Source organism: Ambystoma mexicanum, chromosome 9 (genome assembly GCF_040938575.1).
Source record: "Ambystoma mexicanum isolate Mex_15411 chromosome 9, UKY_AmexF1_1, whole genome shotgun sequence".
NCBI lineage: Eukaryota > Metazoa > Chordata > Amphibia > Caudata > Ambystomatidae > Ambystoma > Ambystoma mexicanum.
This window is the reverse complement of record NC_090931.1, coordinates 1,555,277,227-1,555,295,336: the sequence shown is the minus strand read 5'-3', so window position 1 is coordinate 1,555,295,336 and position 18,110 is coordinate 1,555,277,227. Positions and strand designations below refer to the sequence as shown.

The following is an 18,110-nucleotide window of genomic DNA, read 5'->3' as shown; positions in this document are numbered from 1 at the left end:
CAGTTTTGAAGGGTCCCATCCATTTGTCTTGCAAGGCCCTCTGCGTTGTTGGAATCATAACGAGAACTAGCTGGTCCTGAGTAAACTCGACCATGTTAGCCTTTTGGTCATGCCAGTGCTTGACCAATGCTTGTCCAGCTTTCAAGTTATCACTTACTTCTGCCATCGTTTGTGACATTCTCCTCTGGAGACCTATCACAGTCAGTCACTCTGACTGGCTTGGGGGAAGGAGCACTCTCCAACCCCTCCTTGATCAGGGCCAATAGACCTCTGACCGGATCACCATAAAGAAGTTCAAAGGGAGAATAACCTACTCCCTCCTGAGGGACTTCTCTATAAGCAAAGAGAAGGCATGGCAGTAGAAGGTCCCACTTTCTTTTAAGGGGGTCCTCTAAAGCACTTATCATGCTCTTCATGGTTCTGTTGAACCTTTCAACCAACCCATTTGTCTGAGGGTGGTATGCGGTTGAGAACTTGTAAGTAACTCCACAGGTTTTCCACATGGCCTTCATGTAGTGGGACATAAAATCTGACCCCCTGTCAGAGATTACTTCCTTAGGAAACCCAACCCTGGTAAAAATACCAAGGAGGGCCTTAGCCACAGTCTGAGCTGTAACAGTCCTCATAGGAATTGCCTCAGGGTATCTAGTAGCATGGTCTACTACAACAAGTATAAACCTGTTGCCTGAGGAAGTTGAAGGATCAAGGGGACCAACAATGTCAATCCCTACTCTCTCAAATGGGACTCCCACTACAGGGAGAGGCACTAAAGGTGCCACGTTCTTGGAGCCAACCTTACCAGAAGTCTGGCAGGTGTGGCAGCTCCTTCAGTATTTATGTATTTCAGCCCCCATATTTGGCCAATAAAAGTAGAGCGAGAGCCTTTCCCTAGTCTTCTTGAAACTCAAGTGACCAGCCAAAGGAATCTCATGGGCTAACTGCAAGAACTGTGGTCTGTTCTCTTGGGGTACTACAAGTCGTTTGTTGTCCCCAGGTGCAGGCTCCGTTGGTTCACTGTAGAAGAGGCCATCCTCCCAGTGTAACCTATATTTCCCAGGCTCTTGCCCTTCAGCCTGAGCATCTGCCTGGTGGTGAAGACCTTCCAGAGTTGGACATTCTCTCTGTCCCTTACTGAAGTCTGCCCTGTTGGGTCCACCTTCTGCCAGTAAAGACTGCAGCTCAGGATGGTCAACAGAATCCAGATCTCCAATGAGTTCCTGGCCTTCCACTCGCTCTTCTTCAGAGTCTAGTTCAACCACACAGGGTTGTACCTCCCTCTCTGCCTCAGCTGGAGGGGGAGTTACTGGTGTAACTTTGGACAACCTAGGGGAAGTTCTTGTTGGCTGCACTGGAGTGCTGGCTGTGAGGTTCTTTTTAGAAGTTTTAGGTTTCCCTTTTTCTTCTAGTTTCTTAGAGACACCAGCTCACATCTCTAGTGGAGCAGGAGTGATCTCTTTCTTCATCATCCCCTTGGGAGTACCTCTCATGGTTCTCTCCCTTGCAGGTCTGGTGAGCTCCTGTAACCTTTTACCAGGAGGTCTGGGGGTATGTGACACTACTCCAAGAGTTTTCAAGTCATTACCCAGCAGAACCCTTCCTGGCACCTCACTTTGTATGCTGACAGGTATCTTCACAGTCATGTCATTACACTGGATGAGAACTGGTAATTGGGGAAGCATCTGCACAGGCCCTCCAGCTGACTCGGTGAGGCGTTTGGGTGCCTTAGCAACATCCTCAGCCTGAAAAAACGATTTGTCCACCACATTTATGCTGGCCCCAGTGTCCCTAATGGCAGGAGTCTCCTGACCATTCACCTGGACACTGTCCTTATAATACACTTTAGTATTATCTGGGATATAATTATAGACATCTTGTTCCCACAGACCCAGAGACATTAAAGAAAACTGGCTGAGACTCCAATGGGTTCATCAACCAGTAGTAGAAAGTTTCCACTTGCCATTTGGACTTCCTCCTCTGGAGCGAAGGTTAAGGAGACAAGTTGGACCCCTGAAGGTTTACCCTTACATCTGGGGTCTCCTTTCACATGGTCAGTAGAGCCACAAACGAAGCATTTACCAAATGCTTTCTGGAATGGTGGCTTGTTCTGACCTCCTTCTGGTTTGGCACCAGGAGGTAAACTAGCCTGATTTAGTTTCCCTGGTGGCTTACCCTTTTGGTTTTGTTTGGGGCCCTCTTTGGAATTGGAATTATTAGAATTCTCTTTGGAGTCCCTTTTTGGCTGTTTTCCCTCATCCTTTTTCTGAGTAGCCCCAGAATCCTTGTGAGTGGCCCTGTTGGCAACCCACAAGTCAGCAGCCTTAGCTAACTTCCTGGAATCTAATTCCTTTGAATCAGCCAAGTGCTGTCTGAGCTCAGGAGAGCAGGCATCATACATTGAGTCCAACATTACAAGATTCTTCATTCCTTCATAAGTGTTAACTCTGTAACCCTTAATCCATCCCTCTAAGTTTTTCAACCCTTCACTCACCCAGGTTGCCCAAGGGGTACCGTCATGCTTTTTGAGGGTCCTAAACCTCTTAAGATACTGGGAAGGGGTCTTCCCGAATCTAGCTATCAAAGCTAGTTTCACACATTCATAATCCTTATTATCCACCTCCCCCAATTCCATTACCACATCAGTTGAAACAGGGGGAAGCCTAGAGAACAACCAGGGAAGTAACTCATTCCCTGTGATGTCCTGGAGCCCATGATTATACTCAAACATTTTCAACCAATCCAACACATCCAATCTAGGTTCATACATACCCACTAATTCCTTAGGCATCCGGGGTCTTTAGGGACTGGAACTCCTAGAAGAACCAGAGGAGAGAGAAGCATTTTCCACAGACAACTTTTTCATTTCTAGTTCATGATTAAGCTCTATTTCTCTGAGTCTTAATTCAGCTTGCTTCTGCTCAGCCTGGGCATCCATTCTTTTGAACTCTAGCTCTTGGTTTCTTTCCGATTGGGTAATACAACGTTTGCACTCTAATTCAAGCTTCATTTTTTCAAGTTCAAAATAAGCAGGATTACATGTGGGACCTGGTATAGGCCCAGTAGGTACAGTAGGTAAGGCAGACAGAGGCTCAGAGTGGCTAACTTCATTAGGTTCACTTTCCTCTTCTGACTCATTATCAAGACTTTGATTCAGATCAATACCATCACTGTTTTCTACATTTGCTGGGGGGTAGATTCCTCTGTACCACCCAGACTTTGGTTTTCTAACAATCTTTATATAAGTTCCATTTTCTTGCCCTTCTCATAGAGATTCCTATGTCTACACAATACTTTTAAGCAATCAGCAGTTTTGGCAGACAATGATTCTAGGGTATAACTCTCCATAGCAGACATAGTTAGAAAATCAGCTTTTTAGTGCAAAACCCTGTGGTTAGTTGTCCTAAAGTGTTCAACAAGCACTCTAAAGTGTAAACTCAATACAAATCCCACTGCTGTACACCAGTGTTAGGCAGAAACCTGTGCAGTTCCCTCTGGGACCACTGCAAAAGATTTAAGACTACAGGTGTTTGGCAGTAAACCCACTTGGTAGCAGTCTGTACCACACAGATTCACTTGGTAGCTGTGGCTGAGCAGTCAGACTTCCCTCAAGAAGAGTTAGGCAGTATACAGAGTATTCACAATAGGTCAAGAGGACACAATAGAACAAGTAAATGCTGACCAGGACTTGGTGTAAAAGAGATATAATTATTTATTTAAAACCACATCTAGAAAAACACACAGGCACTAATAGTAAGCAATTCAAAAACACGGTCACTAAAAAATATACACTCCCTTAAAAGAATATTAGACCAGTCTTAAGTAAAGCCCCACTTATTTTCAGACAGCGGTGAGTGCTTAATGTTGATGGCACTCTAATAGTTAGTTTTTAAAAGGGAGAGAAAAGCAGAGAATAAGTTGAAACAGATCCCAACACTTTTTCAAGAACATAACAAGAGAGGAAGGCAAAGTAAAACCGTGAAGTTAGAGTTCAATAGGCCGGATCCACTTTCAGAGGATCAAACGAAATGTGTCCAAGGTCACACGGTTGCAGTGCACAAAAGTCTTGTAACGGTTCAAAAAGGAGTTGGACCAAAGAAAGGGACCAGTTAGAGGGTCAAGGCGGCCAGCCCAGTCCAGAAGGTTAAGGGTTTATTATTACATTGTAGCAATCTTTAGAAAGGGAGGCCTGGCGGACGCGGTACCTTAAAGTGGTGAGAACACTCCAGCGGGGGCAGTTGTTCCTGGCAGCGAATGCAAGACGGTGCTTCGTCCGGGGGAAGAGAGGATCTCGTCGTGGAGGAAGACAGGAGTTTGTTGCACTGCCTGGGAAGAAACCAGCCGCAGAGTTTCTCAGGTCCAAGGAGCAGTCCGTTGATTCACGTTTCAGTGGTGAGTGGCTATCCGGCCGCCAGGGTGCTTGGCACGGGCAGTTCGACCACAAACCGGTCTGGGGTGTGAAGAAGGAAGGCAAAACCGGTTGTGCCCATCAGTCAGGGGAAGAAGCCTCTCCAGCTGGGAGATCTTCTCTGTCGTCGGGAAGTGGTGAGTCGGTTCCGCAGGGCTCCACCGGTGGTGTCGTCGTGGTAGGTCGGCTCAGCTTCTCCCTCATCGGATTCTCAGGTCCTGTGGCGACTTCTGAAGTTCCAGTCCCCAAAGCCCTGCTTTTATGCAGCATACCCCCATTCACTCAGCCTAGCTGTCAATCAAACATGCTAAGTGGTGAGCCGGCCGGCTCACCAATTGGCCCAATCACACAAGAGTGCGACTTGATTTACCAAGGTAACTCAGTCCAGGGTGCCTAAACCCCCTCCCACACCCCCTGTGGTACCCAGACAGAGTGGCACCACTTTTGGAGGCTTCTGTGGAGAAGCCCGCCAAAAAGTGGAACAAAGGGCTCGACTTGGGTTGGAGTCACAGAAGAGAACACAAACGCCATTTTAGAATCGAGTCCTGGCAAAAAATACCAACCGGCAAATTAATATTAATTAAATAAACCGGCGGTATGTTCGAGGCTATGAGAATTAAATAATTAAAGTTGGTAGCCTCGAACAATGGGAAAATCCCATAGGAAAATATTCGCAGTCGAATATAAAAAGTAGTTTCCACTGCCACCAGCCAAAACTCGATCAGGGGGGACGGAGACGTGCCCCCTCGACTAACAGACCCCGGGGCAATTGCCCCGACCAGTACGTCCACAATATGATGGTTTGTACTGGTTTCTGTTAATAATTTGGGACTAGTAAAGCCAATGGTGACTTTACATGCCCTGGGAGACAGTAGTCAGTCCCAGGGTATGGAGTCTATGGTGGGGTGTCACTATGACACCCCTGTGTCACTTCACGGAGGGTGCTGTGTAACACACATAGGAAAAACACATGAGACCCTATGGAGTAAAGGACCCCATAGCCCATAAAACACATTACCAGTCAAAGGAACACCATAAATCATGTCCAAGAGTGGGAGAAAAAGAGTCTCACTCTTGGCAGGAGGAACAAACAAACTCTAGAAATCCAGCAAAGCTGCTGGGGGACTCACTAGGTTAGGAAATTCAGCCTAAAGAAAGAATTCTCCCTAACATGCTGTAAAACAGTGATTTTTGTCTTGTTTTTGGGGTGGCTCTTATTCCTGCGATGGTCGTGGCTGTGCGTTCATAATCTGGAATTTGTCGGGGTTGGGGGCTGGATATCTTTTTTTGTTTTGCTTTCTCTCACGTCGGCTGATTCTCTGACATGGCATGGTCTGGTCTTTGTTTTTTTTCTGGTTGCCTCATGTTTATGTGTGGCTTCCCGTGATTTGGGGTCAGAAGCCCTCCTGTGTTAATTACGCTGGGCCTCACAGACTTGGCGGTATCCCAGTAGTAATTGCGCCGGGATAACGGCAATGCAAATAGCATTACCGCAACCCAGTCCGGCGCTATTAGTGCTGGATCCTGAGTTGCGGAGTTGCTGTATGGCTGTCAGTCCCCATTTTTTAAGAGTCCGTAAAACGATAATAGTGCCAGCGATAATTGCACCGAAAATGGGCAGAAAGCTGCAGCTGGAGGTAAATCTCCAGCTTTCCACCCAAACTCTGGATTGGGCAGAGCGGTTATGCAGCAGTAATACTGTTCCCGCCACATTTTTGCCACTCTGCGCAACCCCTGATTTTATTTAAATGTATTTATTATGCGCCGGGAACTTGTAAGCATCTGGGCACACACGGGAAAAATAAAAGAAAGACCGGACAGCCAAGAAATACACACCTACCTACTGAGAGACCGTGTGACTAGAGTATCAAAGAGCGAGCTACCTGAAGAGCAGGCATTTCCAAAAGGATCTCATGTTTTTATCATACCGTAGTGTGCTTGGCAGGGGAATTTCAGTACATAGCTGCCGAACAGAAACTCTCTACCCAATCCTTTGGTCCTTCTGGCCTTGAGTGAGCGGATCAGACAGCTTGGATGAGCGCAAAGCTTGTTTATTCTCATGTACGGTAATGCTCGTCTTTAGGTAAACTGGAGCCTTGCCATACAAGCATTTATGCACAAGCGTAGCTGTCTTAAAGTGAATCCGGGCTTGGACAGGGAGCCAGTGTAGAGCCAGCCTTCCGGCTGAGATGTGTTCAAGTCGTGAGATAACCTTATAAATACACACTGCGTCATTCTGAAGGGCATGTAGTTGCTGCAGGCCCCTAGCAGCAATGTGTTGCAATAATCCAGGTGAGAGAGAATAATCGCTTGAGCCACTGACACGCAATTATCCTCCGAAACGAAAGGCTTGATGTTTTGTAGAAGTTTCAAATGATAGTGAGTTTCTAGATATATATTTAGACTGAGTTTCAGCAGTAAGAGAGGAGTCATAAAAATTGCCAAAGGTTTTAACCTTTCCTTCCACTGGCCTATTGCAGTTCTAGATACTATAGCGTGCGCTCGCTCTCCCTAGTTTTGCTCGTGCCTGGGAACCTCCGAATAGCAATAGCTCGGTTTTAGTACCATTTAGATAGAGCCAGTTTTTTCATCATCCATTGTTCGATGATCTCATATATGTTCAAATGTATTGTCAAGGCCGTGATTCCCACTGATATCAAGGATCAACTGTGTATCATCTGCGTAATTTGCAAATGAAATTCCCAGCGATTCCAAAAGATCACTACGGGATTGGGTGTACGGATTAAACAGAGTAGGTGAGATACATGCGCCTTGTGAAACCCCACAAAGTTTGGGGGCAGATCTCGAAGAGGCGCTCTCCCAGCGTAAAGCAAGCAGTCATGGTCGAGCAAGTCAAAAGCCACAGACAAGTCGAGGAGGACTAAGAGCCCCATTTTCCCTCTGTCAATTCTCTCGAACATGTTAGTCTACAGATCTAATAGTGCTGTCTCTGTGCTGTGTTCAGCTCTAAAACCCGACTGCTTGCAGTGTAGTATTGATGACACTTCCAGGAAGGACTCCAGTTGGCCAACGGCCACTTTGTCAAGAACATTTAAAAGGAAGTTTGAATTAGTGATGGTCTAAGATTTGCAGCGTTTCTTGGGTCCAGGCCCACTTTCTTCACCAAAGGGGTAATCGAAACAACCTTAATAGGTTCTGGGAAGATGTTATGGTCAAAGGAGGAGTTACCCAATCTCTGCAAGAAAGGAGTGTGCATGTTTTTATTGTCGAACACTAATGTAGCAGGGATAATCTTTTCTCTGCGGGATGTGGAATGCATTGACGACAGAATCCAATCCATCTGTAATGTTTAAAGGTGAAGTTAAGGGATTCCCCCAGTGGAATTAATGGGAGGGCCTGGGCATCAGCACCATTTCCTGCTTCTTGTTTCATTTTGTCATGCACTGTCTTTCTTTTGTTGCAAAGACCTCCTGAACCGCGTTGCAGTCCTGTTAGTTGGGTGAAATGGGTGTGCCAGAGCTTTGGGCTTCTCTAGAGATTTGAAAATCTCAGAGTTTCTCTGAACAATTTTTTGCTCCTGATATCTTTTCATTGAAGAAGTTCTTTTTGGCTGATATGATGTTGCATTTATAAGCATGCTCTAGTAACTCCCCGTTGGATGTTTAGCCAGATTTGTTCAGCCCGCCTCTTCAGTTTCCTCCCTAGGGCAAGGTCGGCCGTATACCATTTTTTATGGTTGGTGATTTCTCTCAGATTTCTTTTTGAACAGTGCAGTTTTGTCCAGCATATTTGTCATAACTCTTGTTTATAGCTTCCCACCAAAAGTACTGGGGAATCAGAATCCTGTGTGGCAGAGATAATATCTTGCAGGCAGTTTTGTAGATGGGAGCCTTTGATTTTCTTAAAGTTACGGCTGTAAGCGTTTTTCATTGAATTGGGTGGGTTTTTCGGAATCACCCTCAATTGTATCGGGGAAATTAATAATACAATGGTCCGACCATATGCATGGAACTGTGTTTTTGTTTTTCTACCTTTTTGGCTTTTTCATGATCACCCAGTCTAGAATGTTTCCTGAGTTGGCGGTGGGTTAGTTATTCACTTTGCAATTGATCTCTTTAATGCGTCCTCCAATCTGTTTGCCTTCTTGTCCTTGGCATTAAGCTGCCAACGGTTCATATCGCCCACCAACAGAGTGGGACAATTGGGGCCGCTTTTAGTTCCTGAATAAGGTCCTCGTTAAAGTGAATCACTGTGGCCTGTAGACTATGGTGATATTGAGACGGCCTACACAGAGTGGGAGTGCGTTTTAGATGGAGGATTTCACATCCGTAACATTCACTAGAGCTTTCAAAGAAATCAAAATCTTTTTTCATGATAGCTGCAACCCCACCACCGTACCCAAATGATACAGTATCCTTCCGGGACTGCCATCTCTATTATGATGCCGATTGCCTCAGTTAGCCATGTTTCAGTCAGGCACAGGATGTCGAAGTCCTGATCAATAAGGAGATTGTGAATTTCCAAAGCATGTTCACTAAGGGACCTTGTATTAAGCAGAGCAAATCTGATGTGTGAACAATCAACCATGTTTTCTTTACAGTTTACGATAGTCAGCGGGGTCAATCAATGGACAGATCTTATTGATACTTTTGGGTTTCAGACTGGGTTCAACATCAATAGCTGTTGACCGTTCTAAGTTTTCATTGTGCGGGGCATTTATATCTGAAGAGTCTGGGCCTCATTACAGGTCGGGCGGTCCGGAATTAAGTGGCAGTAAACCCGCTGCCACTGTTAAATCCAGACCGGACAATCCCGAGTCCTGCAGGCGGGAGGTGATGATCCCGCCAGGTCTGACCTGGCGGGTTTAACACCGTCTGCCTGCAGGCGGACGTGGAAACACCAGCACCATCACAAGATGCTGCCGTGTTTCCACTTCCCCATTCCCATTGAGTCCTATGGGGCTCAATGGGAATGGGGATTTACCGAATTCCGCCTCCGGAATTCCCGGGACACCAGGGTCGTAATGCCCTGGTATTTCGGGGAGTCACGGAGGCGGAATGGTAATACGAGTCCGGCAGTAACCGAGGCAGTAAAACCGCCTGGTTACTGCCGGACTCGTAATGAGGCCCCCTGTCTTAATTACCAAAGGTGGGGCCTGTAGGATTCTTGCAGACTGTGAGTCTGGGTAGTGGGGGGTACAGAGGTGTTGTCCATTTTCAGCTATAAATATCTATTGACAATGGAGGGCCGTGCCATTTGTTGTGCAGCCAAAAGCAGGTTTAAGTCTTCCAGGTACCCCATAATGTACTTTTACCTCTGTCAGCCCCAGGGGAGGTAATAAACTGTTCCCCCGGGTAGGCGTGCTGCAACCAATCGCACTCTCACCGTCAGATGTAAATAAATGTACTACTCAGGAGTACTTGATAAACAGGTAAAGGTAGCAAGTGTCCACTTTGTCAGAAGACCCAAGGAGCCTAGTTCAAATGTGCCCGTGGGACTCCGTTCTTACCTGAGCCTGATTGACCACCGAAGCCGGCCGATGACCTGCAAAGAATGTCTTGTTACTCGTGCGCCGGCGCTGGTGCGCCTAGTCACAGGAAAAGTAGGCTGCTGGGGCTGATGGGAAATGTAGTTTTCCGTGAAGAAATGGTACTAGAAGAAAATCTAGTCCAAGGTATGCTCACGCCCTGCTTTCCTAGAAAGCTGCTAATAATGTTCACATTAGTTCAACTCTTGTACTTCAATTCTCGAAACAAGGATTTTGAGATATTACCAGTTTTTTTAATTGCATGAAAAGGCAAATGCGCATCCGGGTATCGAGTATCGATGTTATTGAGCGCCAATGCGTTTCAGATCAAGTCCGTCTTCAGGGCTAGGACACTTAGTTGGGCTACAGTGATTAATAAGAAAATGGCATAATACCAACAATATGCCCAGCAGACAAAAACATAAGAAATAAATGTTTACCTACCGTGTTGGATGAAGGGTCATAAAACATGAAAAGACAAGAAATTGGTGCATGCTTTTTAGAGATCATTAATATTTACATGCTTTTTAGGGATAGTTGATAATCACAGGCCATATCCCTGATGGGCACATTGTAATTACTGGGCTAGAAGACCATGGGCCTCATTATGACCCTGGCGGTCCGGGAACTACGTTACCAGTAAGCATGCCAGTACTGCAGTTCCCGGACTGCCATACTACGTGTTGTGGTTGTGGATGCCTGTCTGCCTGCCAGGTCTGACCTGGCGGGCAGACAGGCGCCTGAAAGCACAGCACGTCGGATGTGCCGGTGAATCTGACGTCCCCATCCCCATTCATGCCTATGGGGCCAAATGGCAATGGGGAGGCCCTTGTTGCTGGCACCCGCAAATGGGCAATTACTGGGTCTGCCGAACTCGGAATGACCCGGTTCTTGCCCATTCGCGGGTGCCAGAATAAATGCAACTCCGGCGGCAGCTGTGCCAGATTTACCAGCACGGCTACCGCCAGAGTTGTAATGAGGCCCCATGTGGCTTAATTGTGTGGAATAAGGCATAGCCCTATATCTGAAATACATATGTGAATAGAATTTAGAATGCTATCTGTGCAAAGGGAGAAATGTATCAATGCAATGGAATATTGACCGATTAAAGTAGTTTTCCCACCCACAAGCCGCAATGAGTTACGGACATGCTGCTAAAGTGAAATAACACTGCTGAGTCTCTTTTTACCTACCTTTTTTGGCCTTTAAAAACAAAAAAATAATACTGGAGGGATTTACACCAAATTTACAAAAGCATGCTTTCGGGACCAAGCCGGCCCTCCTGGCGCCAATTTGCTGAAAATCCGTCCAGCGGTTTGGGCTGTAGGAATAAGCACATTCGTTTTTCCATTACGTCTGAGGATTTACACACATTTTGGGACCCCCCCTATAACTTTGCCTCCTCCCTTGATAAAACCGTACCAATCTTTGCAGAATTATTCTGAAGGGGCCAGATACTTTTTTGGTGAGGATTTGTCCAGTGGGCGGGGGTGAAGTTATAAGCTACCCAAAAAGTGCTCTTCGTATGGTTGAGCAACATAACCATAACTACAGGGACGCTGCCGCAGGCCCTGTAAAATATATATATATATCTCGATCTCTAAGAGCAGTGAAATGGTTAGGAGAATGTCCCTTCCTCCCTCTGCAGCGGGATGGACTCAGAGAAAGCTGATTAAAGCTTTTAGGATTGACTTCTGGTGCTGTCTCTGCCTTCCCTGATCTGGAGCTAAAGAAATTGTAATAGGTGTGGTTGTGTTCTTAAAATAAAGTCAAGCAGTGGGAAAATCCTAAAATGCTTTTTAAAGCATGATTAACCTTTCTTTCTCTCTTTTTTTTCTTTTTTTAAATTTCTACTCCCTCTTTCGTGGATCTGCTGAAGATTGAGATAGGTGGTGGCCTATCTGCTTAGGATTCCCAGGTCGTCATGGAGGTGATGAGCAACGAAGGAGAGACGCCTTCTGTCGGGGGTGAAGACTCCCTGGAGTGGGTGAAGGTTGAAATACAGGAGGGGCCATGTTCCAGTGATTTTCCGCTCTCCTTTAACTTGGTGAAGGTTAAAGAAGAGGAAGAGGAGGAACATGTGTCTTCCATGAATTGTGAGGGTTCTGAGGATTGGGTGAAGATTGTGGTAGGAGAAGAGTTACCTGCTCAGGAATGTCAGAATTCAGCGCGCGACCTGAAGATTGAAGGAGGCGAAAGGGTGCCAGACCGAGATTCTCAGGAGGCTGCAGGTGAGGAGCTAAACACATTAAACTTCTGTAGTCTGTTATGTAATGTTTATTATAACACATGCCTACACCTACACACCGTAATGTGGTCCTTTATGTGGCTGATGAGGATATGGCAATGCATACAATAACTATGCACAGTATAGATCTAGAACTGCATTCCCACAGTCCCTCTTTCAGTGCCCCTGAGCCCCAGTCCCCCTCAACAGTCTGTAGTCCAGTGTCCGGACTACTGGTACCACAAGTCTATGCTATTGGTGTGAGGTGGGGAAAAAGGTATCCCATATTTCCCTGTAGTCATTTCACAGCACTTTACCACAGGACAGTTTGTTGGTATGCGGTGGGTAGGGAGTAAAAAAGGAGTGGGGGTTGGAGGTCAAGGGATGAGAAGAACAAAGGAAGGTCTTTGGGAATGCTAAACCCCATTAAATACACTGCAATAAAATGCAATCAAATTGCAGGTTCAGAGAAATGTCATAGATCTGAGATAAAATGGTCCATGTGGGCAGAGAGGCCGGAACACAAAAAAAAAAACAATACACACAGCGGCAATCTGTGAAAGGTAGACCTAGCCATTGGTTATTTGTACAGAAATGCAGTCCACACAATTAGAACTTACCAATAGCATTGGCTGGCATTCGTGACAGAGCAAGCGATTTTCATACCTGGCTTGTAGCTTTCAACTTGAAATTTCTACCCCTTGAAAATGTCCTTGTCCGTATCAATCGGCTCCTTCCTTTCCCCCTCCGCACTTCCATATGTGGGCGATGGCACCCCCTTGCAGATGGAAAGCCTGCTACTGGCTTCCACTCCTTGTTCCCCTTCTCTTTACTCTGCTCTTGATGGTCTGCAGGCAGACTGCTTCTGTCTCTTCTCACCGTTTTCTTTCTCGGAATTGGTCCGCGCGGTGGGGACCTAATGGGCTGGATGGCTAGTCCTCATCGCAGAAGTCTCGTACAGCGCAGTCTCCACTCTCCTCTACTCTGCTTTCACTCCAGAACAATGACAGTGCAGCAAAAATCAAATCCTTCCCGGCTAATAGGGGTAAAGGGTTCCAGACAGTTTGTTCCCCCTTGTAGAATGCTAGAATTGCCATGAGTAGGAAGGTGTCATGAGTTGCACACACCCTGCCATGCCAGAGCCTAACCACCACACCAAAGGTTCTCTAAATTGCTACCGACGGCTGTGCCAGGTTTTGCGGCAGAGAATAGTGCTGTACCTGAAGCAAGGTTCTGGGTGAAAGTTGCATCTGTGCTTTAGTGCATGAGAAACTACAACTCCTGGCAGGTTTACTATTGGACAGCAATATTGTTGTGGGTTCGCTTCTGGGTGAACCTATGTATCGGTGCATATTACCCATGAATCTATAATAAACAGTTGCTATATATTCAGTACAGTGTTTGCATTTGCCATATAGTGGCATTACAAGCCTGGCGGTCCATAAATAAGGGTGTCGTTGGCAATGTATCGGCACCCTTTCCGAACCGCCTGACAACGAGAATGCCTGCAGGGGGCTGATGCTTCCTTTTCCTCATTCCTGTGGAGTCCTGTGGGGTCCTTGGGGACTCCACAGGAATGGGGACTTGCACTTTCCGCCTCCTGACATCACGGGCCGCTGTGACTTGTAATGTCCTGGTTGAACCGGGATCTCAGGCGGCTGGACGGTGTTATGAAGTCAACGGCAACCCGCCAGTAGCACTAGCGGGTTACCACCAACCTTGTAATGAGGCCCACTGTCTTTTAATCTCATAAATAGAAACACATTCATAATGCTCTTACTCTCTTGTTTAGCATTTATGCATATTATCTTGTGGAGATAAATATGAGCGTTAATAATATTTAAGCAATATACTGTCCCTAATATTAGCATCTTACTCTTCTATTCAGTTCTAAAATGATAAAACTACCAAAAACCAATCAACAATATGTAGTAACACTTCAAATCATACTCACAATTGTGATGCAGAGGATTGGCAAACTAGGGGACCAGTGAGGTTATAACTATCAACCTCTGGATGACCTATAAGGTGGACAGGGATACAAACCATGTCAAAAAGCCATGGCTTCTATCAGCAGTTAAGTAAAAGCAACCTAAAGGCGCTCTACAGCCATGAGTCAAGAAAGATTAAAGGTAATGCATTTGAAATCCCCAGGCAAAGGATTCCTCTCCCCCGTCCTCTGTGCTTTGATGGCTTCCCTTATCCTGGCCCAAGAAGTGCAAGGGGCAACACACGATATATAGTGACAAATCCCCGGGTATCGTCACTGCTTCCATGGGGGAGCCCCTTCCCATGAAGCCAGAGAGGTGAGGCTGCTTCCCGATATTCCCCTGAGGGTGGTACTCAGCTTGAGGATCTCATGGAGTGGGAAACCCCCTGTGGGACCAGAGACGACTATTGTGGGAGAACACGGTATTCACCCAATAGCTACACCTCTCCACCCCCTACATCTCCCCATCTTTGCCCTCCTATCCCATGTACTTATGTAAATCTGAAGAAGTACGGAAAACTGGCATGAGGAAGATTAGGGGGAGTTGAAAGATCAGCAGTCAGCAACCATACAGACGAGGTAGACGTGCAGAGCAATGGCCACTGCTCTACGGAACCAACAGGAGCAGTCTTCTCACAAGAGACCCAATGCTAATTCTCAAAACATAAAAAGGCAGAAGGACACACAAGGGGCATAGATCCTCCTTGGAGGCACCGCGAGGAGAGAGTTCAACGTTGTGCAGAGGAGATGAACCCCTCTACACGAACCAGGAGGTTCAGGCGTCTGTCCACACATGGTCCGATGTGGGAAAGCAGACTGCACCGAGGAGCAAGAAGCAGTCACAAAGAAGCCAAAGGTCACAAAGGTAATCTGGCCATCCTTCTTCTGCTGGACCTCTCGGCAGCGTTTAATCTCGTCGACCACCTGATCCTAAGTAAACACCTGACCACAGCTGCAGCCTTCTCTCTGAATGCCGCTAGTTGGATCCAATCTTTTCTCTCCAATAGAGTCTTCTCAAACAGCTTCTGCTGAGCCAGTTCCCATCTACTGTGGAGTCCCACACGGTTCTTGTGTTTTACCCAGGCTTTACACATTTTGTTTTACAAAACTCCTCTTTGATCGTCTTGATAACATGGGTGTCAACCACACAAATTATGCAGATGACACCCAGGTCCTCATTACGCTCACTAGCTGCCATGACAAAGGGCCTCATTACACGGTAGGCGGTAAGGGTTTACCGGTACCGGTATTGCACCGGTAAACCCTTACCGCCTTACTACGAGGTCCCTTTGCGGGTTGAGGAATTTAACGCCTGCTTTTTGCAGGCATAAAAACCAACCCGCAAAGGGACCAGGGAGCTAATTACGGTACCGCAATTTGCGGTACCATAATTAGCGCCTTCCCCATTCCCATAGAGCCCTATGGGGCAAAAATGGGAATGGGGAAGGGCAATGGGGGAAGGGGGAATTACCGCCCCACCAACCTTGGAATAGGGCGGTAATTCCCCTTTCCACCAAGGCGGTGCCGGTATTTTACCGGCATGGACCAAGGTGCTAATAGCACCTTGGTCCACCGCCATCCGTGTAATGAGGCCCAAAGACTCTAAAATGTTAAATGAAATCTACCTCGAAATGCAGGCATGGGTGGTTTCCCAAAGCCTTTGTCTACATGACGACAAGACGGAGCTTCTCATCATTGGATCTCAAGTTCGTCTAAACAGACTGGATACACGATACAAGACCTTCAACATTGATGGGAATATCATTGAAGTTGCCAATGAGGTCAACACCTTGGGTGTCTACCTAGACAAGTCAATTCTACAGCCTCAACTACAGCATATACCAACAAACCTTACTTGTCCACTAACAGCTTCCATACCTTAGCCAGGGCGTTGATTTTGTGTCATGATGCCAAACACCGCGCATCCGGATCGAGTCCATCAGCCCCGGGAGCAGGCATCCAGATACTCATTAAAACCCCAACAGCCCCGGCTGGGGGGCTGTTTGGATTCAGTCCTGGCGCCATAGGCGCCAGGCTCATAGCCTTTACTTACCCTATGCAGACCATGCTGAAAATGAGTCCAAGCCAACGTGAGGCCTGGATGGGACTATTTTATTACCGGGACTATTTTTTACTCGGGTGTGTTTCTGGGAAACTACTTACCTGGGACTACTTTGCAGGCTATTTAAACCACGCCCAAACAGCAGCTCATGCTTCGTGTTATTCTGCATCCAGCAGCGTAATGCTCACCCTGTCTCAAAGTCAGCATCCAGTCTTCTGCCACGCCGGCCTCGAATCCGGAGCTCCTAGACAAAAGGAAAAGAAAGGAGAAGAGGTTAGATCACAGACATTATTTGATTCCTTACCTGATTCCGAACCCAGGACATTATTTCAGCACGCGTCGCTTCACCAGCAGCAGCGCCGCGTTATACTCGCCAGTCCACTGCATCTTTCAACTCGGCGCTGCCTCCATCATTTTCTTCATCGAAACCCAGCACCTGGGGGGAAAACAAAAGGAATAACAAGGTGAGCCAAGAAAACCGACAAAGACAATCTCTTTGCCACCATAGGCTTACCTGCTTTACCACCGGAGGTATTATCCTTTAATTCGCTACATCTTTCTATGCCGCACCTATAAAGGGAGAGAAAACAGCAAGTTAAACTCGTGCAACTTTTAACAGACAGTGTTTGGTAATACAGACTCTTACCATCAGCTGCCTCCAGGCAATATTCTTTTGGACCCAGCTGCAACCTAACGAGGGAATGGAACAAGAGTGAACATCGGACATATTGAACTCTTTGAACTTTATAGACACTGGAGTCAATATTCCTCCGGAACTCCTCCAGTACCTTCAAACCAGTGAAGTAACTGGTATCTACGCGCCCCTGCATGCCATGCAGGATGGAGAGCTCATCATTTAAAAACATAAGGTGAGGTTACCAAGAGGGAATATCGGAGGTGATTAGTGGGGAGAACGAGAACAGTTGGGGGGCCATCACTAAAGTCCACGGGTGGCTAAATCCCTTTCTCCACTTGCAGGAGAATACTTCTACGAGTCCAGAAGACAAGATTAGGCGGGCCAGTCCAGACTGTCAACTCTTCACTACGCATCACGTTGGTGGAGACCGCAGCTGTCCAGGTCCGATCGACGCCGCTGTGGGAACCAGGTGAGCGTAACATTTTGTCCAAGCTGGACTATTGCAATACCTTATTCTTAGACTCTTTCGAACGTAACCTGAATAGATTACAAGTTCTCCAGAACAATGCTCTCGGATCTGCCCTAAATATCCCACATTCTAATCACATCTCTGCTACTAGACGGGATTCACACTGGCTACCAGTGCGCAACAGATTCTCGCTGCGCACATTAGTCATCACACACAAATGCCTGTGAAACACAGCCCTTAAATACTTAACTGACAAATTCACCAGAAACCTGCCCTCCAGACCTACAAGATCCTTCTACCTACACTGTTTCAACAGAGGTACAGACTAAAAACTGCCGGTGGATCCAGCTTCCCTGTGCTAGCTGCAAAGTGTTGGCACTCCCTCCCTACAGCCATCAGATTTGAACCATCTTTTGGACTTTTAGATCTGCCCAGCAACACTAAACTTCTACCCGTCCGCAACTACTGCCCATATTGTTTGTGGTGTCAATCTTACTATTGTTATTTATACGGCCTTTGTTAAGTTTGTGATCTTAATACTGTGTAGACCTGTTGATTATCCATATTGTGCGCCACGGCCAACTGTGAATTGTTCCCAGCTGCTGCAGCCTTCTTGTATCTATTCTTGATGTTGGCACGTTTATTATTTTGTAACCATTGTCAATAAGCCACTGTGTACCTGTCGCCTAATATATGTACCTGTAACAATCACCTATGCTCAAGCACCCAGATACCTCAGGGTTAGGTGTGCTCTACAAATAATAAACTAAACGAGACACCAGCAAGCCTAACCATTAAGAACATCCCAATTCATACAATTGACAGTAAATCATTC

The 18,110-nt window shown here is 46.6% G+C and overlaps 1 protein-coding gene across 1 annotated transcript in view; it reads left to right on the top strand.

Moving 5' to 3' along the window:
* Positions 1–18,110, top strand: part of LOC138489512 (zinc finger protein ZFP2-like) — an 81,028-nt gene that overhangs the window by 17,206 nt on the left and 45,712 nt on the right. Inside the window, exon 2 of the mRNA XM_069617254.1 lies at positions 11,770–12,121. Coding sequence (XP_069473355.1) covers positions 11,815–12,121 — 307 coding nt within the window. The 5' untranslated portion in view covers positions 11,770–11,814. The remainder of the gene's footprint in view (positions 1–11,769; positions 12,122–18,110) is intronic.